General features: G+C 42.3%; 1 protein-coding gene across 1 annotated transcript in view; it reads right to left on the bottom strand.

Annotated features, from left to right (window-relative positions):
* Window positions 1-344: 344 nt before the first annotated feature.
* The window catches only part of DCAF10 (DDB1 and CUL4 associated factor 10), a 31,339-nt gene continuing 4,057 nt past the window's right edge, over window positions 345-27,626 (bottom strand). Inside the window, exons 3-7 of the mRNA XM_063455317.1 lie at window positions 23,338-23,535; window positions 16,489-16,691; window positions 10,037-10,144; window positions 3,568-3,713; window positions 345-1,142 (exon numbers count right to left, since the gene is read on the bottom strand). Of these exons, the coding sequence (XP_063311387.1) occupies window positions 774-1,142; window positions 3,568-3,713; window positions 10,037-10,144; window positions 16,489-16,691; window positions 23,338-23,535 (1,024 nt within the window). The 3' untranslated portion in view covers window positions 345-773. The remainder of the gene's footprint in view (window positions 1,143-3,567; window positions 3,714-10,036; window positions 10,145-16,488; window positions 16,692-23,337; window positions 23,536-27,626) is intronic.

Here is a 27,626-nt window from a genome sequence, read left to right as displayed (position 1 = left end):
AATAGGTTTTGCTGCTTACAGCTATTTTATAAAGTTTGGACTAATAAAAAAAACAGGAATTTAATTATGTCGGCTTCCCAGCCCTACACCATTATCAATATTCAAAGGATTTGCGGGCTTACACCCTGATATTCTTAGATAGTGAACCCGTACGATATCTGTGTCTGTTTCCATATTTCAGTTTATTATCCACAGTTGATATCTTACTTCCCTGTGATGTAGACAAAAGGCACAAACAGTAACTATAAATGACCAGGAGGGACATATTACATGAAGAGACCTCTAGCTTCCACACTACTGAGATCATGTACTCCGTGTGACTTTATTTAATCATATTTATAGGTGTTAAATTATTTTGAAATATAAAGTTACCAGTACAGTGAAGTTTTGTTTCTTTTTAATGTCAAAGAACATCTTGCCTTAAAATTACAGATTTCATTTCAAATGCATTATTTTCAAGAGGGACCAAACAAATATTATACATGGTATAATCCAATCAATGAATAAAATTATATAAATGTTCTTAGTGTTTGACAGGCAATACGGCACAAAAAGTGGAGAATGGCTGGTGAATATCAAGAATACAGATATATAAAAAGGTGAAGAGGCAAGAAGGTGCACGGAACTTGCTCTGCCAAAAATCAAAGCCAAAATATAATCTGTGCCGTTATGCATCTCTGTGATGTAATCATCCAGGTAAAAAGATGCAAATCAAGACTGTGTTCGATGTACCTGTTCCAATTCTGACCCTTAAAAAATTTGATGCTTTTTGCTTAAAACTTCGGCTGATACAAGGAAACGCGTCCACTAAGGCACCCTGAAGCTATCTGACAATGTGTGGGAGAGAACTTTGTTGTTAGGACCACATCTCTGTGAGAATACAGGGAGCGAATTTCCTGCAAAGTCCCAGCTTCTTTGGGTAAACAGTCTACTAGTTCATTGCACTGGGAATCAAACCCCAATAAACGAATACCATAACCATGTGGCGAGGCGATCATACGTCCATCAGGGCTGAAACACAGCTCTTTGATGTAACCCCGACCTACATTGGCCTCTTCAATGTAGTGAGTAAGTCGCAATGAGCAGCGAGGGGACACTGGTCGGACTGGAGTCCCTTCCTGGAATTCATACACACAGGTCCACTAGATAAAACAAACAAACAGAGCAAACATTAACTTTAAGCATGAAAATATTTACATTTTACAGTTATTGTACTATATGGAAAGTAAATCATGCTTTTAGAAATATGAATTGAAGAACATTCACAAATCCCTGAATAATTAGGAATTGTTAGGATGACTTTAGGATCTATTTTCCTTGTTTTCAGCCAAGTTCTCATGTCACCTGTCCCAGCTGTAATCTAAGCAGCTGGTGAGCCTAACAAACTGGATCCGCCATTGTTGTAACTGAAGAGGTACCCCCAATACTTTTTGTGAATTATCGAGAATTATCACGTCTCAGGTCAACAAAGCCAAACGGTGTGTTTAGTGAACAGTCCTTTGGCAATATTGTGCTGTGGCTAGCAGGTAACGTTATATCATATTGTATATAGAAATGGTTGACGATGCCCTGATGCTGGATAGATAATGTGGAACAGAGGATAACAGAGTAAATACACGCTCTCATACCCGTGGCATAGTTGCATTTTAAATAGATAAGCCAATCAGCAGCAGGATCACAAAAGTAATTTTAATTGAGAAACATTTCTATTTATGAAAATTATATTATATTTATGCATATGAATAGCAATCAGATAAAAAGTTATTCTGTTGAAAATATTTTGCTACATAGCCCTAGTGCCTGCAATATGCCAGTTAAACACAAGTTACGTATATAACTGGCTAATAATGGCTGCATGATATCCACCCTATTATCATACAGTAATTAATATTTGTAAAAGGACAGCACAATAGATGTTAGTTACAATGCCCTATATCCTAAAGCATCACATACAGCCAATTACTGCCTACTATGAGCAAACTTTGTGCTTTGGAACCTTTCTTTCAAGTTACGGCTACACAGGGGCTAACTCACTAAATAGAAAAGCTTAGAATATTCAAAAGGGAAGTTTAAAGGACCACTCTAGTGCCAGGAAAGCATACTCGTTTTCCTGGCACTAGAGTGCCCTGAGGGTGCCCCCACCCTCAGGGACCCCTCCCGCCCGGCTCTGGAAAGGGGAAAAGGGTTAAAACTTACCTTTTTCCAGCGCTGGGCGGAGAGCTCTCCTCCTCCTCTCGGCCTCCGTTCCTCCCCGTCGGCTGAATGCGCACGCGCGGCAAGAGCTGCGCGCGCATTCAGCCGGTCGCATAGGAAAGCATTCATAATGCTTTCCTATGGACGCTTGCGTGCTCTCACTGTGATTTTCACAGTGAGAATCACGCAAGCGCCTCTAGCGGCTGTCAGTGAGACAGCCACTAGAGGAAAAAGGGGAAGGCTTAACTAATTGATAAACATAGCAGTTTCTCTGAAACTGCTATGTTTATAAAAAAATTAGTTAACCCTAGCTGGACCTGGCACCCATACCACTTCATTAAGCTGAAGTGGTCTGGGTGCCTAGAGTGGTCCTTTAAAGACAAAAAAAAATGGAAAAAATAATCACTGATATTTTGAATCAAACTAAAATAAACAGCAGTGCTTCTAGGATGTGAACATAAGGAGTCCTTTCCGACAAACCACTTTCTTGTTAAAATGTCACTCTGAGCACAAACAATACAAAGATTATCAGGGTTATTAGCTAAAGTGAGAATTCAAAGTGAATTCAATTGGATTTTAAGGCCAGAGTGGCCAGGCTGAAAGCATAGGTGACAGAATTTTTCCAAATTGGCTTTTTTTACCTTAAATTTAAAATTCACTTTGAATTAAATCTATATTTTCACTTTAGTGAAGAATCCTGTATGGTGCATTTTCGGGGTGGCTTAGAATTGCGGTTCCTTCCAAAAATTGCTGCAGTTACAAATTATCCTCCCTGCTTTCTGATGTCAGAAGAAGATTTTCCAAGACCTCGATATAATAAGCTTTCCAAATGATTTCATATGGTTTTTAAAAAAAAAATAATTCCACATTATTGACAGAGTTCTCATTGACTTTAATAGTGATTTCTCTAGCTAAATAATTTGAAAAGCTCATTAAATCGCGTCCTATATTGTGTATGGTGCATGCACACAGAAATGAGATGGATCCCTCTGTCTTCTCCTTCCTGCAGCTCTGAGCTAAGGCCATGCATATGCACAGTCGCATCCAGATTTACAACGTGGAGCTGGGTTATGAATAAGCTGATAGCAGTCGTGATATGGTCACTTTTGGCTTATTCAGCATTTCCCCTTATCCTACATAATGGGTGCTAATCATGTTGGGGGATAAGCTGATAAAGAAAAGGGTTTAAGGTATGAAATAAATCCCTTAGACCACAATAAGTGTTTTTTTGATGGGTAGAGATCTCCCCGCATAGTATTTTGTTTAGTTTTTTATGTTAATTGTTATTTGCGTTTATTGGGAGCTCCATCCACTATATATTTTTCCTTCCAGCTTCAAATTAAACTGCATAAAATGAAGTTGAATAACTCCTACCTCTTGATCATCCGTGTTACTAGAGCATCGAAGCAGTGTGGCCCATCCTTTTGGGTGAAGTTGTAGTGATGTGATGCAGTTGCCCCGGTCTCGCTCTCCTGGAACGTCTGGTGTCAAGACTTCAAGACTATTACGGGGGGAGGCACCTGCCACACATTAAAAATACACAAAAATGTTCCAAGTGAATACTTAACATAAAACAGGAGTAGTGCCAAATGTATTGAGTTATCTATAGTCCTCACTTACTGTACATGCTGTATACAAAATTGCAGTTTTTGCTGTTTGAGCTTAGAATTACTAGAAATTCCCTGCTGCAACAGCAGATGTGTGTAAATACAATACTCTGGATCTTTATTACTTTCTATTCTTTGCCAGGTCATTATTTTCAAATTACAGAAAGGTAAACGGAGTGGAAAGTGATCACAGAGATAAAAGTGCATTACTCCAGGATTTGGCATACAGGTTTGGCAACAAAGAAGGTCAGAGACCTCTTAGTGGTTTCAGAGATAAGCAAACTGATCCAATTCACCCTCTAAAACAGATATTTACAATAGAGAAACTTTAGTTATAATGAAAATTGTATTTCTATTTCAAGAACTAAATGTTTTTACTCTTGTGCAAGGCAAGGCTGGTGGGGTTATAAATGCTCACCTTGTGAATAAGAGGACACAAAACAAACAAAGCTTTCTCTAAAGGCCGTATTTGTGCACTCACAGATTATGCATTGTTTGAACAGTCAAACCTAAAAACCATGGGGTGAGTACCTTTCTCATGCTGTTATCTCAATGTGAAGCTAGTGATAGAGTGCATCAGCTTGAAAAGAAAAGCTTTTGTGCACTCTCTGCACAACTTCAGGATTAAATCCAGTGGCGGAACTACTGCCGGTGTGGCGGCACCGAGGCCTGCACACTAAGGGTGCCCATTGGGTGGCCCATGCACTTAGGGCCACCCAGTGGACATGTATCAGCAGGGGCTTGTTCGCCGTGGCTCCTTTCTTATCAGTAGCAGATAGCAGACATGTAGCTACCCAGAAGAGTGCAGGAAAAGGCAGAGATGAGCAAGTCCTTCAACCGCAGGAACGCCGTTCCAGTTAGTAGTCCTGCAGGACCTGCCCTTTGATTACTTACAATGCTGCATTTATATGCTATCTGCCTGCCGCCAGCGCCCGGTGCTCAACATTCAGACTGCATCAGAATAGCAGCGCGAGGGAGCAGAGTCTGTGCGTCCCACCCCCTGCCCTGTGAGTGGGGAAGTCGTACGGGAAAGGGGAGGGGTCAAAGAACAGAACAGGTAGTGGGGCAGAAGTGAGCACAGAGAACGTGGCAAGCTGGGCATCCAGAGAAGGTAGATACTACCTGAATTATATAACAACCTGATCACAGCCCTCCGGACAGGACACAGAGATCCCCATGATGTAAGTACTGCTGCTACTGCATGTGACTAGATAGAGGGAATAATCACTATGCCTCACGGGCTGGCTGACTATTTACATAAAATAAATTTAGACTTTTACAAATGTGGTTTGTGGCAAAGATAGAGTGTAAAGAGTTTAGTTTATATCCTGATAAGCAGTATTCAGTTAGGATGAAATATGAATTAAGATGTTCAGAGATATTAAATGATATAAATCAAGCATGTCAAACTCAAAGTGTGGCACAAGGTTTAAGTTTATGTGGGCGGGGCACACACACACACACACACACACACCCACACACACACGCTCGCAGACAGACACAGACACACACAGAGACAGACACAGACACACACAGAGACAGACACAGACACACACAGAGACAGACACAGACACACACAGAGACAGACACAGACACACACAGAGACAGACACAGACACACACAGAGACAGACACAGACACACACAGAGACAGACACAGACACACACAGAGACAGACACAGACACACACAGAGACAGACACAGACACACACAGAGACAGACACAGACACACACAGAGACAGACACAGACACACACAGAGACAGACACAGACACACACAGAGACAGACACAGACACACACAGAGACAGACACAGACACACACAGAGACAGACACAGACACACACAGAGACAGACACAGACACACACAGAGACAGACACAGACACACACAGAGACAGACACAGACACACACAGAGACAGACACAGACACACACAGAGACAGACACAGACACACACAGAGACAGACACAGACACACACAGAGACAGACACAGACACACACAGAGACAGACACAGACACACACAGAGACAGACACAGACACACACAGAGACAGACACAGACACACACAGAGACAGACACAGACACACACAGAGACAGACACAGACACACACAGAGACAGACACAGACACACACAGAGACAGACACAGACACACACAGAGACAGACACAGACACACACAGAGACAGACACAGACACACACAGAGACAGACACAGACACACACAGAGACAGACACAGACACTCACAGAGACAGACACTCACAGACAGAGACAGACACTCACAGACAGAGACAGACACTCACAGACAGAGACAGACACTCACAGACAGAGACAGACACTCACAGACAGAGACAGACACTCACAGACAGAGACAGACACTCACAGACAGAGACAGACACTCACAGACAGAGACAGACACTCACAGACAGAGACAGACACTCACAGACAGAGAGACACTCACAGACAGAGACAGACACTCACAGACAGAGACAGACACTCACAGACAGAGACAGACACTCACAGACAGAGACAGACACTCACAGACAGAGACAGACACTCACAGACAGAGACAGACACATACTTGCTGACACACACACACACACTTTACTTTATTGCTCCCTACCTTTTGGAGCCGATGGGGGGCATCTCCCTAGGGTCCTTCTATCTGCTCCCGCGCGCGGTTTAGTGATGTTGAAATAGGAAGTCATATTCCGGCGCCTAGCTTCACTTCAGACGGCGTGTGCCGGAACACTAGGCTCCCTCGCGGCCCTCCTCCCCGGCCGGGTAAGTTTTAGCAGAGTAAGCACCTGCAATGTGGGGAAAGCAGGTGCCTACACTGCTGTAACACCAGCATGCACTCACAGCTCACCGAGCTGCAAAGATGGTCCTTGTGGGCTGCATGCAGCCTGCGAGTTTGACATGCTTGATATAAATGATATTGCAGCTTATGGCAATATTTGGTTACATTTATAAAGTAATATGTTAGAGTATTTTGCAGTGGGAAATCATCATCACCCCCGTCCACCCTTTACTGATTCTGTGATTTAAGTCAGGGATAGCTAAAAACAGGACTACAATTATGTTGTCGGTCAGTGAATGTGTATGTTTAGGTGACCTGCCCCTCTCCAATCACAGGGAAAATGTGTTTTTACTCACCATTTTCCCACACCGTGCTGGTGATGCTGAGTGCAGGGACAGTATATAGACTTCAGAACAACTACATTAGGCTGTAGTGGTTCTGGTGACTATAGTGTCCCTTTAAGAACTGTATTTTTGACATAAAAAAAAAATCTGGTTCCTAACGCTTTTTGCTGGCTCCCAGATTTCAAGCAAATTTGTCGAGCCCTGCTTTATGTGTATCTGTATTACAATGTTGTATCACAAAATGTGTGTACATGTGCAGACATATAAGCATTCAAAATGCCAACACAAATACACCCCTGCATTCAACACTATATACAAACATTCGCGCTATTTTTTACAGATTCTAATCAGCATGCATTAGGGATAATGACTTCCCTAATGCATTAAATGGGTTTTTCCATGATCTATATCAGAAGGTATATCTATGCACAGCTAGCTATTCCACACGCACGGTATTTGAGTTCACTTAGATATTGATTATGTTTATAAGTCATTATCCCTAATGCATGCGGATTAGAATCTACTGTTAAAAATAGCGAGAATCCAATAGAATCTCTCTTTTAATCTTTTCTTCCATATTTACTTATTTTGTCTTTTATCTTTCCTTTTTGCTCTATGTATCCCATTGACGGACTACAAATTCTGTGGAATACACTGCTAGGATTCTTGACGAATGGATATGTACATTTAAGAAAGAACTGCCCACACACAAGATGGTTCCCTGGTCTTCAATGAGCCAGGCGCAGACTCAGTGTCACGACACTAAAAGGGGCGGACCATCAAGTACGTCGCATCTGGCACGCGACATCACTTCCGGTTTTGGATGAAAGAGCTTTTAGCAACTGCAATAATACAACCCCTGACTACCAGCGCTTTGATTAGCCGCCGAAGGAGCACGGCAACCAATCAGATAAAAAACAGGTATATGAATACAGAAAGCTGACCAGCGAAATGCGTCTCGGAGAGAGCGGAGAGTCCACTTCATATCATATTTCTGGGACTGGTATTACTTATATAAGTTTTTATTTTGTATTTTAAACAAAGTGTTATTTTATGCAATTACCAATCCAGTGGACCTTAACGGTTTCCTGTTCCTGTATACAAGAAGGGTAGTGCCTCCCTTAAAGACACATACGCTCTGACACGAAGGCGAGCAGGTCTTTGCACTGACATTTTGGATATTATTTTATTTCTACAATTTTGCACTAGGGCACTTTGTCTCCATATATCGGAGAACCATTCCGTCAAGAATGCTTTCGAGACCTGAGCCTATCCTTATAGGCTCTGTACCATGCGAGTTCGGTCTATATTTCCTGTACATCACATCTTGATTTCATTGATATACTACACTATTTTGTGTTTATTTTCTTTGTTCTAGAAAATATTGTTTCTATATATCTCCTCAAGTGGGGGGGGAATACAGTCATCTAGACCCCCTCAGTATATTGTGGGGTAAGCGTATTTTATATATATTAATGCTCCACTGAGTGAGTCTTTTTTTGGTGGTGTGTTCCACAGGGTTCACTTTTCTTGGCATATCTGTGTAAATTTGGGATATTTACACGTGTGTTGAGCTGCTGTAAACTTATATTTAATGTGTACTTATTGTTGAGCGCCTTATACATTGCACAGAACACTTTTTCGTCTTTCACATTTCCTCAGAGGTTTTTTCACTAAACTCTGAATTGCAGTGAGGATACATTTAGGAAAGAAGATGCACTGGGTAGACATTAAGTGAAAGCAGACACACACACACAGCCCAATATATACATCCATACACTCATTCTGCCTAAAACATACATCAATGCATTTAGTGGGATTTAAGTTATAATAATGGTGGGATTTAAATTACAGTGAACTTTAAGTAAAAAGTAGTTTTTTTTTCGGTTTAAAATGGAAATTAATATACTATATTTATAATTTAATGTATTAGGATCTCTTCATATGGTCACACACACACTGTCACTTACACACTCACCAACATACACAGTACTGATACACACACTAACTGATTTACACATTATCATTTACACACTCACTAACACACTTACACTCATGCATAGTCACTTACACACTCTCACTGACAGTGTCACTTCCACTGACATACACACAGTTTCACTTAAACACTCAATAACACACACACTGACATACACACTGTCACTCAAACACAAACTCAAACCACTTTACAGAAGTCACACTTTATTCACAGACATAGTAATTTAACACACCAATTTACAACCATGCACAGGATAGCCAGTCTCCTTTAGCCTCCAGATGTGACATACCTGTCCTATTGCTATGAATGGAGAAGTGTCCAGCTTGTAGCAATTGGCACTTCTTTCTGCTGGGGGTTTAAGTGTATGTGGGACGCACACACACACACACTCACTGACAGACACACACACATACTCGCAGCTGTTTCCTGTTCCCCTCAGAGTGTTTCCGATGTTCACAGACTGGGGGCCGGTCTGCAGGAAGCAGTGTGCTTTGCTCAGGTGCTGGGGTTACCCTGAGCAGGTAATCGGTTGCAGAGAGGAGCCACAGCCCCGCGCGAATACCACCGGCCCTGCTTACATTCAAACACAAACACTGCCCATTGCTAAATACAACCATACAAGGATGGGAAAATGGTAGATCTGTCAAAGCATTGTGGGAGTTGTGTGACAGATGGGGATCAACCTTTTGGCCACCCTTACAATGGGGGGGGGGAGGGGGGAGAAAGAGGGGTTGTACACACATTTTTGCACCAGAGCCCTCTCTTTTAGTACCGCCACTGGTTAAACCACTTGTAAAAGGTATACCTTAAGGCACCAGAACACCTGCATTGATATGAAGTTGCTATGGAGGCAAGTGTGTATCTTTAGGCAAGGCATACATCATTTGTCAATAATAGGAATGATTAAAAGGACTTGGGTGCAACTTTAATGCATTGGATTGGTTTTGGCCTCATTAATATGCTGTATTTGTTTGCATACTAAAATCTTTATAGTTTTTGTACAATACATATTTTGCAGAATACTGTAAACACTGTACTATAACCTGCCTAAACTAGAAAGCAATCCACGGAGGGAGAGAGGGAAAGAGGGACCCCTTTGACCTACCTTCTCTTTGTGAAGACCGTGAAGTGTGTTTCTCAAACAGTGAGCCCAAGTCACTGTTTTGACACTGGGGACCTGTTCTGGATTCAGAAGTAGGTGAAGTGGTCATATCTGTAAAGAACATACTACGGTCATCAACAAAACAGTACAATGGTGTGCATCAGGTTAAATGTTACGCCGTACTGGTAATTACAGAATGCATTAATTGTTTGTAGCACTGCAAGAAGTAGTGCACAGCTTTGTTCATTACATAAAAAATAAATTAATATGAAAATAATAAAAAAAAAAAAAACACTCTTGGGGTAACAGGTTTATATCACAGGCCACAGCATATACACAATAGTGAATAGTATTGAACCGACAACCTGAGTGGCAAAATTTAGACAAAAATATTCTAGATGGGATGACAAATCAGTAATGCAGGAGCCATACGTGCTAGTGGAAGAAAAAAAAGAATCCTTAACAACAAATTGCTGTATAAATAAATCTGTCTGGCCCGGAATGTCCTTCATCATTGCTGTATGATGGGAAGATCACACCAGAATGGAAGGAGAAAGGTTGATGAAGCTTGAGATCTCTATAGCTTTTTAGAAAAAAAATGGCAGTATGGACTGAAGGATCACATCAAATGGTGGGTTATGAATGTAAAATGTTCCCTTAAGCTAGAATAGCAAAACATAAAATACAGGGTTTCCCCCCCCCTATAACTGGTGGGTACCATTTTGTGCTTAGATTACTGATCCACTCCCATTTAAACACTGAAAGGGTTAAAAAAAAAAAGTAAACTCCTGTAAGGTCAAACAGCGGGTGACTTTTCTGTTCACAGCTTTAAGGTAAGTAACAGGCAGAGGCAGAAGGTCCTCCTATGTGTATGCTTGAAGCCATGAGCAATTAGTAAGGGGATTCATAATAGTACATTTATTCTTGTTTCTATAAACTTTGCCAGAAGGAACATGCAGTTAACCCCTAAAGAAATTCAGCAAGCTGAGGTGCTTAAAAAATTACTTCACCCAAAAGAAACACAAATTTTGGCTGCAGTAACCCTTCCTAAGCCAGCCGCTAAAACACACCTAACTTTCATATTTCAAGTCCAAGTTCTACCTCAGACCCATCTTCCTCTACTGACATCGCTCCCCCTTGCTAGAGCTGGAGCACATGGGGAGGGGGCACCATTGGTGCATTCTGTCACATTTTTGAAGTGATACGCACTGACTGTACTGAAGGTGAAGTTACACCTCCGGCAGCAGAGGGGCTAATCTTCAAATGTTCAGAGCTTCATAGTGAAATGCCATACATACAGACTCCAGGTACCATGATAACTTCAAATCACTGAATTTAATTGTGTGTCCCTTTAAATATATTATAAGATCTATAATAAACTCTTTCAGTAACTCAGCCTCTCTGACTGAATAAGTATATTTTACATAGGATACATCTGGCACTCAATCTACAATAAAGCAATCTGTAATGTGGCCAGTCAAAGCAAAGCACATTTCATGTCCTCCCCTTACATACGGAATGTTTGCCAAGTTATTTTTGTTCGACCAAGTATGTACTACATGCATGCTTGTTAGCAAACTAGTTAAAAACCATAATTCATATTAAACATTTAACTGGAAAAGATCAGCACATTGTTAGTTACATAGTTACATAGCTGAAAAGAGACTTGCGTCCATCAAGTTCAGCCTTCCTCACATAGGTTGTTGCTGTTGATCCAAAAGAAGGCAAAAAACCTAGTCTGAAGCGCTTCCAATTTTGCCACAAACTAGGAAAAAAATTCCTTCTTGACCCCAAAATAGCAGTCCGATGTCTCCTTGGATCAAGCAGCTGTTACCCCACTAATTAGAAATTATATCCCTGTATGTTATGTTTTTGTAAGTATTTATCCAATTGCAGTTTAAACATCTGTAGTGACTCTGACAAAAAAAAAACACCTCTTCAGGCAGAGAATTCCATATCCTTATTGCTCTCACTGTATAAAACCTTTTCTTTGCCTTAGATGAAATCTCCTTTCTTCCAGCCTAAATGTGTGACCTTGTGTCCTATTTATAGCCCTGTTTATGAATAGATTTCCAGATAAAGGTTTGTACTGGCCCCGAATATATTTGTATAAAGTTATCATATCCCCTCTCAGGCGCCGTTTTTCCAAACTAAAACAGATTTTTTTTTAACCTTTCTTCATAACTAAAAATGCTCCATTCCTTTTATCAATTTTGTAGCTTGTCTCTGCACTTTTTCTAGTGCCATGATATCTTTCTTTAGAACAGGCGCCCAAAATTGCACAGCATATTCAAGGTGTGGTCTCACCAGCGATTTATAAAGAGGCAAAATTATATTTTCATCCCGAGAATTTATGCTCCTATTTATACATGACAAAACCTTACTGGCTTTAGCAACTGCAGACTGACATCGCATATTGCTGCCTAATTTGTTGTCTATAACAATTCCCAAATCCTTCTCGTGTGTGGTTATCCCTAATTCACCACCATTTAGTGTGTACGTTGCTTGTGAATTCTTAACCCCGGAGTGCATAACTTTGCATTTCTCTACGTCAAATTTAATCTGCCATTTTAGTGCCCAGTCCCCCAATCTATCCAAATCCCTATGCAGCAAAGCAATATCCTGCTCACATTTTATTACTTTACAAAGTTTTGTGTCATCTGCAAACACTGATACATGGCTTTCTCCTCAAAAAACTGAAAATCACTTGTTTCTCCATGAATATTGTTCAAATTAAAGGTACACTATAGTTACCAGAACAACTACAGCTTATTGAATTTGTTCTGGGGTGTAGAATCATTACCTTCAGGCTTTTTGCTGTAAACACTGTCTTTTCAGAGAAAATGCAGTGTTTACATTACAGCCTAGTGATAACTTCACTGGCCACTCCTCAGATGGCTGTTAGAGATCCTTCCTGGGTCATGGCTGCCAAGAATGCATCCAAACATTCAGTGTCTCCTCCCTCTGCATGCAGACACTGAACTTTCCTCATAGTTTCGTTGATTCAATTCATCTCTATGAGGAGATGCTGATTGGCCAGGGCTGTGTTTGAATCATGCTGGCTCTGCCCCTGATCTGCCTCTTTGTCAGTCTCAGCCAAGCCTATGGGGAAGCACTGTGATTGGATCAGGCTACCACTTCTGATGATGTCAGCGGGCAGATCAAAAGGAAACGGGGACAAAGTAAACAGCTCCAGACTTGAATAAGATTTTACTATATTTAGGGAGGCAAAAGGGGTCAGGGGGGCTAGATGGTGGTTTTAACCCAATAGGGTCAGGAATACATGTTTGTGTTCCTGACCCTATAGTGATCCTTTAAACTTATGCTAAAAGAATTACAGGAGTGTTCTATGCTAAAGGAACACTAGAGAATCAGGAATACAAATGTATTCCTGGCACTGTAGTGTTTAACTATTTAGGTCAGCAGCCCCCCTTCAATTGCAGAAAAAAAAGTGAATTTACTTGCCTTTTCTACCACCTCACTAGTACCACCTGCAGAGCAGAGATTACCAATTTTGATGATCTCAGTTATTCCAATGCTTTCTCATAGGAAAACATTGGGAGGAAATTGCAAAAAGCGTGGCAAAATGTCTGCTGCACCAATCAGCATCTCCTTATAGAGATACTTTGAATCAATGCATCTCTATGGGGAGCATTCAGTATTTAGACGCAGAATGTAGTTGCTGCACACTGTAGTGGCTGCTTCCTGGGGCAGTGCATGCAGACACTGAACTTTCCTCGTAGGGATGCATTGATTCAATACATCTTTATGAGGAGCTGCTGATTGGTTAGGACTGTGTTAGACTTGTGCTGGCTCTGCCCCTGATCTGCCTCCTTGACAGTCTCAGCCAGTCTTATGGGAAAGCATTGTGATTGGCTCAGAACAACACTTCTGATGATGTCAGCCAAGCAGGTAGATCAGGGGCAGCGCCAGCAGCTGCAGACTTGACTACAAGCATGATTTACTACATTTATTGGAGTAACGGAGGGGGAGACAGGTATACATGTGTGTTCATGACCCTATAGTGTTCTTTTAAGAGTTCTCCTGTCTGGTAAGAAATTAATGCTACATGACCATATTTACCATAGAGGTATAAACGATGTATCAGTGAGGAAACTAAAACAAGCTATCTATAAGTTGTCAGCTAATAATTCAAACCAGTTAAGTGTCTGAAACTGAGAAAGTGTCTTAAAAAAAAAAAAAAAAAACCCCAAAAGATTGAGACCTGAGCGGGGATGTACCGAACGGCAAGCTATTGAGTCTCTCTAAGCTTTTGTCCATTTTCAGAGTTCTCATCCTTTCTTCTTTTTTGCTTTAGTGCTTTAGTTTAACTTGGCTAACCCCAATTTAAAAGGGTAATCCAGACGTGGACCCAGTGCTCACTGTGCCTAGAGGGATATCAGTTACACCTCACTGAAGGCAGAAACGATCGTCTGGGGTTGCTGTATCTCTCGAGCAGAGGAAACTTGCTAGCATTTGGATCTGGACTGCCCGTATGAATGGGACCAATCTGATATGCTTCAGATATGTTATCTCTGTAATGGCACAAGTGAGCAAAACTATTTTGAGACCTGAGCGGAGATTTACTGAAGGGAAAGCTATTGAGTCTCTCTTAGCTTGTGCCCGATCTCAGAGTTCTCATCCTTTCTTCTTTTTTGTTTTAGTGTCTAAAAGTTAGTTTTTTGGGGGGGGGGCGTGGCCTAACACCAAAGCAGACCGTCGCATGGCCTCTGAGCTCCGGAATAATAGAGGGCAAATACCAAATAATCGGGACGATCTGCGCTCAAAAGAAGCCCTTCTTACCTACCCACTTACCTCGTGGGCAGAAAGACAAAAAAACAAAAAACCCAACAAACCCCGGCAGGGTATGAGCATTGGTGATCTGGGGCAGCACGCCCATTTCACCCACGAGCCCAAGATGGCGTCCCTCCATGGTGGCTGCTCAGACGGGACGTCGGATGAAGCATAGCGAGACCTCAAACCAACAGTGGTGCTGCAAACAGCAGCACGTACGGTGCCCCCACCTCCGGTGCCCGACGCTGCACCAGTGACTAGCGGCCATTAAAGAGCTCATGGAGGACCTCCAAAAGAAAATCTCAGCGGAAGTGGCCCTGATATGGGAGGACCCGCGGCGCTTGACCGGCCACCTTGGCGTAGTGGAGAGTACCACACTAGAACACACACAACAAATCACAGAGTTGCAACAGGCGGTGAAAGAGCCCCCTCTCCCAAACAATAGGAAAAAACTTGGTGCTAAATAATCAATTGACACATTGTTGCAGCAACGGTTTGCAACCGTTTGCTGCTCAAAGGACCGTAAAAAAAAAAAAAAAAATAGTGGTCACATGGCAAAAATACCTGGTCGGCCTGGTAGCGCTAGTAGGATAGAATGCTAGTTAGAGCAACGATGCCCCTAATGATCCCCTCTGATGAGCTAAACAGGCGAATTGCGCGTCAGGGGTTCATTGCTCTAACTAGCATTCTATCCTAGCGTTAACCTACACTTACACTACAGGGGCTATTATAGCCATTACATCTTATACCATATGCATTTGTGTTGTTTTAACAATTTCAACATGGTATCTTTTTTCATTTCTTTTTTGTGGTTAGTTCTTGTTTTTTCCTAGTCCATATTAGTTGGACTTTTTTATCTGACCTATTAAATGTTAAGTCAGAAAATAAGATATTGAACTATTTAATATTTCATTCCTATTTGTACACTACACTTCAATATAGGGAGTTCGTAGCACCCTTGTTAAATCACAAGTAAGATACAGCTGTAATGGATTCAAAAAATTAGTATACTGAAATAGCCTAGATTACTCAAACCAAGACTTAATCTTATTAGAAAGTATATCTAGGAATCACTCAATCACGGACTAGTCCCAGTATTGGTAGGTTGTCCTGGATCCCCCAGGCAACTGAGGTGACCTGAGGTTTATACTAGTCAAATTGGAATCTGTTGATTTGACAGAAAATCATGATTTTATTGCTGATGTAAGATAATATTTAACTTTCGGTTATGTTCCTTAGAAATCACCTACCTAGCAAATCTATTTATGCAATAGTTCTTTGGTGTGACCAGTCAGTGATTATTGAGTGATTCCTAGATATAAGTGTACCTCTGCCCCCATCCCCCACCATGCACCCCCACCAGTGTTCTAAAACTGTAATGTTTTAGATTGTAGGGTTAAGGGGTCCCTGTTATAGGGACCCTGCACCCAGACCACAATGAGATGAAGTGGTCTGGGTGCCTATAGTGTTCCTTTAACATAGAAGACTCCTGTAATTCTTTAAGCATAAAATAAGGTTAAATGCCCAGGATAGTTCTGGTAATGTCCAACTGACTAGTCATACATAGTCCCATTTAGGACAGAGTGGTAACAAAGATCTAAAGAGTTTAATTAAATTGTTATCAAGCTTAAACCTGTAAATATTCATATTTTTGCAGTTACCTGAAGTGGATGCTGTTCTCCTTGCTCTTAATATGGGGTAGCTGCCAACTTCTAATGATTTTGTCAAATCCAAGTCATGTAAAATCAACAGATACCCAGAGGATGTAGAAATTAACATTTTAGAACAATCAGGTGTTAACCTCATTCGCATAAGGAAACGCGTATGAAAGAACTTCTTATGTGGGCAGCCATCCTCTGTACACCTGCATAGAAAGACACACGAAACACAATAGTTAGATATTGCAAGATTTAGAGCAAATTCCTTTATGTCATAACAGCCCTGGCAAATCAACAAGTGACAGGTCTAAAAAGTAAATTCTAAGCTCTATATTGTGCAGAGTATGTTGCAAATTTCACTGTCTCACTGTACACAGTTGCTTTGCATATAATTGCAGCATCTGCAAAGGTTTCTGCAGATATAAAAAGCACTGCACATTGTTTTCCAAAAGTCAGAAGAGGAAGTTGCACTTAAAGGGACACTATCGTCACATGAACAACTTTAGCTTAATGAAGCAGTTTTGGTGTATAGAACATGCCCCTGCAGCCTCACTACTCAATCCTCTGCCATTTAGGAGTTAAATCCCTTTCTTTATGAACCCTAGTCACACCTCCCTGTATGTGACTTGCACAGCCTTCCATAAACACTTCCTGTAAAGAGAGCCCTATTTAGGCTTTCTTTATTGGAAGTTCTGTTTAATATATGGGGGGGGGGGGGGGGGGGATTTAGTAGAGACCACTAAGGGAGGGAGGGAGGGGGGTGAGGAGAGACCACTAAGGGAGGGAGGGAGGGGGGTGAGGAGAGACCACTAAGGGAGGGAGGGAGGGGGGTGAGGAGAGACCACTAAGGGAGGGATGGAGAGAGGGTGAGGAGAGACCACTAAGGGATGGAGGGTGGAGGAGAGACCACTAAGGGATGGAGGGTGGAGGAGAGACCACTAAGGGATGGAGGGTGGAGGAGAGACCACTAAGGGATGGAGGGTGGAGGAGAGACCACTAAGGGATGGAGGGTGGAGGAGAGACCACTAAGGGATGGAGGGTGGAGGAGAGACCACTAAGGGATGGAGGGTGGAGGAGAGACCACTAAGGGATGGAGGGTGGAGGAGAGACCACTAAGGGATGGAGGGTGGAGGAGAGACCACTAAGGGATGGAGGGTGGAGGAGAGACCACTAAGGGATGGAGGGTGGAGGAGAGACCACTAAGGGATGGAGGGTGGAGGAGAGACCACTAAGGGATGGAGGGTGGAGGAGAGACCACTAAGGGATGGAGGGTGGAGGAGAGACCACTAAGGAATGGAGGGTGGAGGAGAGACCACTAAGGAATGGAGGGTGGAGGAGAGACCACTAGGGGAGGGAGGGTGGAGGAGAGACCACTAGGGGAGGGAGGGTGGAGGAGAGACCACTAGGGGAGGGAGGGTGGAGGAGAGACCACTAGGGGAGGGAGGGTGGAGGAGAGACCACTAGGGGAGGGAGGGTGGAGGAGAGACCACTAGGGGAGGGAGGGTGGAGGAGAGACCACTAGGGGAGGGAGGGTGGAGGAGAGACCACTAGGGGAGGGAGGGTGGAGGAGAGACCACTAGGGGAGGGAGGGTGGAGGAGAGACCACTAGGGGAGGGAGGGTGGAGGAGAGACCACTAGGGGAGGGAGGGTGGAGGAGAGACCACTAGGGGAGGGAGGGTGGAGGAGAGACCACTAGGGGAGGGAGGGTGGAGGAGAGACCACTAGGGGAGGGAGGGTGGAGGAGAGACCACTAGGGGAGGGAGGGTGGAGGAGAGACCACTAGGGGAGGGAGGGTGGAGGAGAGACCACTAGGGGAGGGAGGGTGGAGGAGAGACCACTAGGGGAGGGAGGGTGGAGGAGAGACCACTAGGGGAGGGAGGGTGGAGGAGAGACCACTAGGGGAGGGAGGGTGGAGGAGAGACCACTAGGGGAGGGAGGGTGGAGGAGAGACCACTAGGGAGGGGGGTGGAGGTGAGACCACTAGGAGGGAGGGTGGAGGTGAGACCACTAGGGGAGGGAGGGTGGAGGAGAGACCACTAGGAAGGGGAGGGTGGAGGAGAGACCACTAGGAAAGGGGAGGGTGGAGGAGAGACCACTAGGAAGGGGAGGGTGGAGGAGAGACCACTAGGGTAGAGGGAGGGGAGAGACCACTAGGGAAGGGGGGGGGGGAGAGACCACTAGGGAAGGGGGGGGGAGAGACCACTAGGAAAGGGGGGGGGGGGAGAGACCACTAGGAAGGGGGGGGGGAGAGACCACTAGGAAAGGGGGGGGAGAGACCACTAGGAAAGGGGGGGGGGGGAGAGAGACCACTAGGAAAGGGGGGGGGGGGAGAGAGACCACTAGGAAAGGGGGGGAGAGAGACCACTAGGAAAGGGGGGGAGAGAGACCACTAGGAAAGGGGGGGGGAGAGACCACTAGGAAAGGGGGGGGGAGAGACCACTAGGAAAGGGGGGGGGAGAGACCACTAGGAAAGGGGGGGGAGAGACCACTAGGAAAGGGGGGGGGAGAGACCACTAGGAAAGGGGGGGGGAGACCACTAGAAGGGGGGGGGGGAGAGACCACTAGGAAAGGGGGGGGGGAGAGACCACTAGGAAAGGGGGGGGGGGAGAGACCACTAGGAAAGGGGGGGGGAGAGACCACTAGGAAAGGGGGGGGGGAGAGACCACTAGGAAAGGGGGGGGGGAGAGACCACTAGGAAGGGGGGGGGAGAGACCACTAGGAAAGGGGGGGGGGAGAGACCACTAGGAAAGGGGGGGGGGAGAGACCACTAGGAAAGGGGGGGGGAGAGACCACTAGAAAGGGGGGGGAGAGACCACTAGGAAGGAGGAGAGACCACTAGGAAGGGGGGGGAGAGACCACTAGGAAGGGGGGGGAGAGACCACTAGGAAGGGGGGGGAGAGACCACTAGGAAGGGAGGGAGAGACCACTAGGAAGGGGGGGAGAGACCACTAGGAAAGGGGGGGGGAGAGACCACTAGGAAAGGGGAGGGGAGAGACCACTAGGAAAGGGGGGGGAAGAGACCACTAGGAAAGGGGGGGGAAGAGACCACTAGGGAGGGGGGGGGGGAGAGACCACTAGGGAGGGGGGGGGGAGAGACCACTAAAGGGGAGGGGAGAGACCACTAAAGGGGAGGGGAGAGACCACTAAAGGGGAGGGGAGAGACCACTAAAGGGGAGGGGAGAGACCACTAAAGGGGAGGGGGGGGAGCAGAGACCACTAAGGGGGAGAGGAGAAGAGTACACTAAGAGAGGCGGAGGAGAGTAGAGACCACTGGGAGGGTGGGCGAGAGGAGAGAGCAGGGAAGAGCTCTATTGGGGGGGGGGGACAACACCAAGGGACGGGGGGAGGGTACGAGAGAGCACTAGAAGACAGGAGGGGAGAGCACTACGGGAAAGGGGGCAGGGAGGATCACTAAGGGACAGGGGGGGGGATCATTAAGGGACCCCACAAACTCTCTCTTTCACACTACACACACAGTGCATCCCTTATATACACAGATTCACACAATGCATTCCTTAAAAAAAAAAAACCCAACCAGAAACACACCATACATCCCTTACACAAACACACACTGCTTTCTATTCCACACACACACACACACACACACACACACACACACACACACACACTACATTCCATAAGCACACACTTTAGATCCTCTACACTAACATCCCCTACACACTCCACTCCCTGTGAGCGAACGCATGGGTGGAACATGTAGGTGAACTTATGGGTGGGCCTTATGGGCATACTCACCATCAGACCCTGGGGGCCCAGACCTTGAGCTGTGCAAGGGGACCCAAAAAAAATGGAGCTGCTTCACGTTCCCCCAGAACATTGATTTTTGTGACCACAGTTACAAACAGCTGCCAGAGAGCCTGTTCTACACAGACTGCAGCCAGAGCCCATCATCTTTATCTGGTTGTAAGTAGGCAATCTAGTATATTATTCGTGGCACTAATCTCTAATTTACCTCACATTAAAGGGACACTATAGTCCACAGAACCACTGTAGCTTAATGTGGTGGTTCTGGCGTCTATAGCCTGTTTCAGCAGGCTTTTTAATGTAAACACACACTGTGTGCAGCACTGACGTTAGTTCATATGGCATATCATATAGGTGGGGCATTGTGATATCACATGGGGGGGGGGGGGGGAGGGGCAGCAACAGTCCTTACACCGGCCGTGAGTGTTATAAACACCCCCCCCTCTAAATATAGTAATATCTTACCTTTATCTTTATTTAGTCCGCTGCTGCTGCTGGCTCTGCCCCTTATCTGCCTGTTTGACTGACATCATCAGAAGTCTTGATCAATGCCAATCACAATGCTTTCCTAGAGGAAAGCATTGGATTGGCTAAGATTGTCAAAGAGTAAGATCAGGGGCAAAGCCAGCACAAATCAAACAGCCCTGGCTAATTAGCATCTCCTCATAGAGATGCATTGAATCAATGCATCTCTATAAGGAAAGTTCAGAGTCTCCATGCAGAGGAGAAAAGCCTAAAGGGAATGATTTTACTAACCAAAACAAAAACCATAAGCTGTAGTTCTGCTGACTATAGTTTCCCTTTAATTAACCAGTTTTGGTGTATAGATCATAACACCTGCAGTCAAACATTATAATTATCTGCCATTTAGGAGTTAAAAAGTTATAAGCAGCCACTGGTTTGTCTTTGTCCAATAGATATGTCCCACCCACAACATGGCAGGTAGGGGTATTAGGGAGGGGTTATTGATAAACCATAGGACTTTTTCATTTTTGTTTCCAGTTTAATGTAGCAGCTGGCTAGTACGTGGTGGCCAATCCTCCCTCCCCCAATATGCATTTGGTCTCCATTTGATTTACAAATTGGTGCTTTGAAAATATTCCAGATCAAATACTTTGCATAGGGTTCAGATGAGAAAAGCACATATTCTAAACCAGACACTGAATTCTTCCAGCTAATTGATATAAATTCAGTCGGGTAGACCAAATACCGACCGGAACTGGCTTTAGTAAATATAAAATATGCCACTCCATTTGAAATTAGACACATTTCCAGCTGTTCATAAACAAACCCCAATATCTTAAAGGACCACTATAGGCACCCAGACAACTTCAGCTCAATGAAGTGGTATGGGTGTCAGGTCCATCTAGGGTTAACCCTGCAGCTGTAAACATAGCAGTTCAGAGAAACTGCTATGTTTACATTAGGGTTAATCCAGCCTCTAGTGGCTGTTTCATTGACATGGACAAACCTGATACAATGCAACTCATATCTAAGTGTTCTGGATGCCCAATCGCCAGCCCTGTTTGGGCTATCCGATCTCTATAAGGGATTCTCAGCACCATACACTTTGCAGTAATGCCCTTGTCCCACCTAGAGAACACACTACATTTCCACACATCTTTGCAGAACGCCAGACATAAATTTCATTTGCCTAGAGCACCATTTTTTGTGATTGTTGACAGAAAACATTTTACAAGTAATGTAATAACAGAAGCAAGAATCTATCTAAATTGTTAGTGAAGTAAACAAACTATATCCTTTGTCATTTCTAGAAAAACAAGCTTCCAGCTTTACATATACGCTTTTTATGGTGGTGCTTTATAAGTGATAATAATAATAATAATAATAATAATAATAATAATTCTTTACAACTAATGTGATTGATGTTTGATCACCACCATGAATTAGTGCGTCTGTGCAGCAACTGTAACTTTTGATAACGACAAAAATGTAGGAGTCTCTGATGGTGACAATCATTTCACCTGTGAATACTGGACTTTAAAATGAATATAGAGACCAGTATCTCTGTTTCAAATGTATCAAGACTGAAGACCTTTAATCATAGTACTAACATTTACTAGAGTCCCCTCTCTCCTGTCTGTATGTGAAAGGCATGACTACTTCATAAAACACTTCTGATCCACTGCTGTATGCCCAGACTAGTATACTAAATTTGGACTCCTAAACAAAGTATTTAGTCACCTCTGTACCCAGTGGGGTACACTGGGTGCCGACCACAGCCTTAAGGAGAGCTAAGCCATGCAGTACAGGGTGTGCTCATCGGTTGAAAACGTCAGCTCTGTGCACTCAACCAGACAGCGTAGTCCAGCAATGCACAGAGCTTGCCTGGTGTTGCTGGAGATAGTGACATGCTATTGGCAAACGCCATGTAAATTGTCAAGTCACCAGAGCACCCCTGATACAATAACTACTACAGCACTCTAAAGTAGTTTTAGCGCTTGGAGTGTTCCTATAAAAGAGGCACTCTAAGCAACATAACCACTACAACTTGGTGTGCTGCATGAGTAGAAATACTCAGTTTTAAATCGGTGCTCTCAATCCCACTTATTCATCCACTGTATGTTTTTTTTTAGATTATTTGTCATTCAGTGCTATTTCGGCCTGTTTTTTTAGTTACCTCAATATATTTTTGTATATATTTTCTGTTTTCTCCAATCCTTGTAGGTCACCCTGAATCACTTGTGGACTAGTTTGAGAAAAACTGTCCTAGACTGTGAGTCATAAGAATAATGGTCCTCAATAAATATTTGGCAAATCCCAAAACACAGAATATTAATAAACGTAATAAGTATTTGCTATTGATGGATCACTCCAGATATCAACATATTAAGTGTAGGTTAGAGAAGTGGTTTCCACATATCCCCCAAGAAATACCAATGGTACAGGTTTTCTTAGTATCCCCACTGGAACAGTATTGGTATATGCTAAATTCCTAGATTGTTCATATTGTATAGTTCAGCTGCCAGTTACTACAATGTAAAGCAGACTATAAAAAAAAAAAAAAAATAATTATGGTTTAAATCCACCCTAGAGTGTTTTATTAACGTAATTATTATTTGTTACCTGTTGGTGTCCCAAATGATTACATTTCCATCAAAGCCAGAGGTTACCAGGAGTCTTGTATTTGTGTCATATTCTATGTTCTTCACCCAGCTGGTGTGGCCATGCAGGGTACACACCTTTGTGTTTAATTTTCTCAGATCCCAAAGTGCAATGGTCGTGTCATCAGAGCATGTTGCAAACAGCCTATTATCAAGAAACCTGCACATAAAAAAAATAAACAAATACATGTTACTAGCATTATTATCTAAATATGCATCATGCAGCCAATGAGTGTGGTCACTCATCTCTTATAATGATTAAGCATATTCAATCCAATAACAAGGACAATTAACTTGATTTTGTGATGTATATAGCAAAGAATAGCTATGATGAGTGGAGCTAGTACGGTTATTACTAGTTCAGCACTGTTGATGTTTAGCTAGCAATGACGACAATGCCAGTGCCATACAGACACTACTGAAGTGATGGAATTACAGGTAATTGTGCCATTCGAGTCAAAGTATACATTCAGGCTAGTGGAATTTTGTCACTTATTGCTAGAGCGAAAGATGTCACTAGATGTCACTGTAGCCTAATAAACCAAGCTTGAATGCTTCCCCTATTTCCATGACAATATGGATTGTTACAGAGTAAAATATACATCCAAATGTTACATGTTCATTAAGTTTTGGGGAGTAAATGCTGTAGAAGTGTTCAAATATTGGGCAGCTCAGCACATTATTGGATTGCTTCCTTGAAAATTTGAGAAGTGGCTGTGTCATTTTTACTTTCCTTTTAGTTTTGCTTTCTTTATGCCCCCTTTATGTTCATAATTACTCCCCCGCACCCCCAACCCGCCTTTATATTTATTATCTTTTCTTTCCTGTGCAGGATCTCAATATCTGGGTTCAGCCATTTTCTTCTACTCTGCTGATGAGGTTTTCCCTTTGCTGAGATTATTTTAATTGACAGATTGCGGGTAAATACGACTGGCTTCCAACATAGAACCTAGTATAAAGGAACACAACAAACAAAACAGCTTGCAAAAACTGCTGATCTATACAAGCCTTTTTACTGAGCACAGACGTAAAATCTCAAACAATAGCACTTTTATAAAGTGCCATTAAAATGAGATTCTCCTTACCCATAAAACACTTCAGCAAGCTGAAGTGGTTCCCTAAGCTATTGTCAATTTTGGTTATACATAAGGAAAAGCAGCATATATATAAAAATATGTGACAGAGCAGCTTTGCAGTTTAAAAGTCTTCTGTAAAAGAGTCAAGATATTTTTAGAGTTCAGAGGAACTACATTTAAAGTGACAGATTCCATTCAGCCATACAGATGTTGCATAAAAATAGACTGCACTCATTAATTCTCTAATTTGTTTGGATACAAAACTGGGAATATATTTTTTTCATTTTTAATGTTTACTACTTGTTTGGTATAATGCATTACAAAAATAATAGAAAACCCAAGTGTCCTTTAACCCCTTCAGGACGGAGTCAATAGTGCACGTTCTGATCAAAACAAAACGTAAACAAAAACTGGTATTTGCGCTATAAGTCTGTTCACCCGTAGTTCCCATCTTTCATATTAAATGCACCCACACTTATTATATATCATTTTGTTCAGGAGAAACAGGGCTTTCATTCCATATCAAATATTTATATATGAAACCTAATTTATTATGAATAAAATTAAAAAAACTGTGAGAAATGTTAAATTTTTTAAAAAAATTGTAGTTCCGCCTCACATTTTAGCTGTAAATGTCATAATACTGTTAGGTTTTACTGCAATAAAATGCACATATTTGTAATCAGCGATGTCTCACGAGTACAACAGTACCCCCCATTAACAGGTTTTATGGTGTTTTGGAAAGTTACAGGGTCAAATATAGAACGTTCCATTTTTAAATTGAAATTTGCCAGATTAGTAATGTTACCTTTGAGACGGTGTGGTAGCCCAGGAATGAGAATTACCCCCATAATGGCATACCATGTGAAAAAGTAGACAACCCAAGGTATTGAACGTGGGGTATGTTTAGTCTTTGTTAGTAGCCACTTAGTCACAAACACTGGCCAAAGTTAGCGTTCATATTTGTTTTTGTGTGAAAAAAGCAAAAAAGTAATATTTGGCCAGTGTTTGTGAATAAGTGGCTACTAAAAATGACTGGACATACCCCATTTGCAATACCTTGGGTTGTCTACTTTTGCAAATGGTATGCCATCATGGGGGTAATTCTTATTCCTGGGCTACCATACGGTCTCAAAGGCAACATAACTAATCTGGCAAATTTCAATGTGAAAAAAATGAAATGCAAGCCTTATATGTGACTCTAACTTTCCAAAACACCATGAAACCTGTACATGGGGGGTACTGTTATTCTCGGGAGACTTCACTAAACACAAATATTAGTGTTTTAAAACAGTAAAACATATTACAACAATAATATAGTCCATAAAAGTGCAGTTTGTTTGTAAAAAATGCAAAAAACTTCACTTTTACTTAAAATATCATCGTTGTAATATAATTTACCAGTTTTAAACAGTAATATTTGAGTTCAGCGAAGTCTCCTGAGTAAAACAGTACCCCCTATGTACAGGTTTTATGATGTCTTGGAGAGTTACAGGGTCAAATATAGTGCTTGCGAATTAAATTCTCTGCACTTTCTCCCGGTGTTGTCAGGCATGTCAATCAAATTTTAATGAATCAAATGACATAATTATGTTAAAAGATTACTTAAATATACACGTAGAATTTTAATATATATGCATTTATAGGTATTTAAATTCTACGTGTATACTAATGTAATCTCTCTATATATATTTGCGGTTATTTGTATTTTATATATAGATAGATATATATAGAATGTCATTCTAAGTGTATTTTGTTACCAATATATATTTTTTAATAACAAAATACAGTTAGAATAAAATTACATATGAATATATAATTTATTTTAAATTTTGTTTCAATATTTTATTTATTTAATAATTTTATTTATTTATTATTGTAATTATATGTATATATATATATATATATATATATATATAATATATGTGTATATATCTATTATATATATAATATATACATATTATATATATGTAACGTAACTCTAAGTGTATTTTAATACTAATATATATACTAATATTACTATTAAAATACATTACGCATGACGTTACATATATAATATGTATATATTATATATAATATATATATATATATATATATATATATTATATATATAAAAATGCATTTATTTTAATTTTACACGTCTAATTATTTTTTTTAATTCTTCCCACCAGCAGGGGGACTGTCTGATATTTCAGACAGCCCCCCTGCTGGCAGATCCACAGCCAGCTATAGGGGGCCATGTGATCGCTCTTTGAGAGCGATCACATGGCCCCCGGGGGCCTGATTTGCCGTGGGGGGGCTGCCTGGGCTCTGAGGCAGCCCCCCAGAAGAGGATCGCGGCGGAGGTGAGTACCGCCGGACCTCCTGGGCTGCAAGCCGTTACGGCGTTCTATGCCGCCGCAACGGCTTTAAAGCCCTTTAAAGCCGCGACGGCATAGAACGCCGTAACGGCGTTAAGGGATTAAAATAACTGTCCTAGTTGCTATAGTTTAAAATAGTTTATTGCTGTATAGATATAGCCCAGGACCAAATTATATTAGTTCCTGAAAGAAAGTTCCTAAGCAGAATTTTGAGTATATTGTTTCCACTTTGTGAAGATTTTATATTGATATCATGATTTTTAGTATCTAACTAAACAAATATTAGTTATTTTTTTATTAAAGGGGACACTATAGTCACCAGAATAACTACAGCTTAATGTAGTTTTTCTGGCGAGTATAGTATGTCCCTAAAAGGCTTTTTGCTGTGAAAAAAAAAAAAAAAAAAAAAAGCAGTGTTTACATTACAGCCTAAGTACACCTCCAGTGGCCACTCCTCAAATGGCTACTAGATGTACTACCTGGGTCAATGCTGCAGTATGAAGGAGGGGAGCAGGGAGATAAACAATCTTTTTAACACTATAGGGTCGGGAATACACATTTGTGTTCCTGACCCTGTAGCGTTCCTTTAAGTAAAGTAATTTGTATTACTTAGGATATAGTGTAACTTTGTTGTAATGCAGTGCTGATAAATTCCTTTCCTGTGGATGGCTACAGCTGTACGTGCAAGGTGTGTTTTCTAGCCCCACACAGTTCTACAGCTGTATGTTTCCTGTTATGACTAGGTCCTCTTGAAACGTAGTACAAATGATTTTGCAAGAAACAAATGTCATTGGGAAAGGTGGGAGGTACAGATA

Source organism: Pelobates fuscus, chromosome 5, assembly GCF_036172605.1.
Source record: "Pelobates fuscus isolate aPelFus1 chromosome 5, aPelFus1.pri, whole genome shotgun sequence".
NCBI lineage: Eukaryota > Metazoa > Chordata > Amphibia > Anura > Pelobatidae > Pelobates > Pelobates fuscus.
Note: the sequence above shows the minus strand (reverse complement) of the source record. Positions and strands in the feature narration are given on the sequence as shown.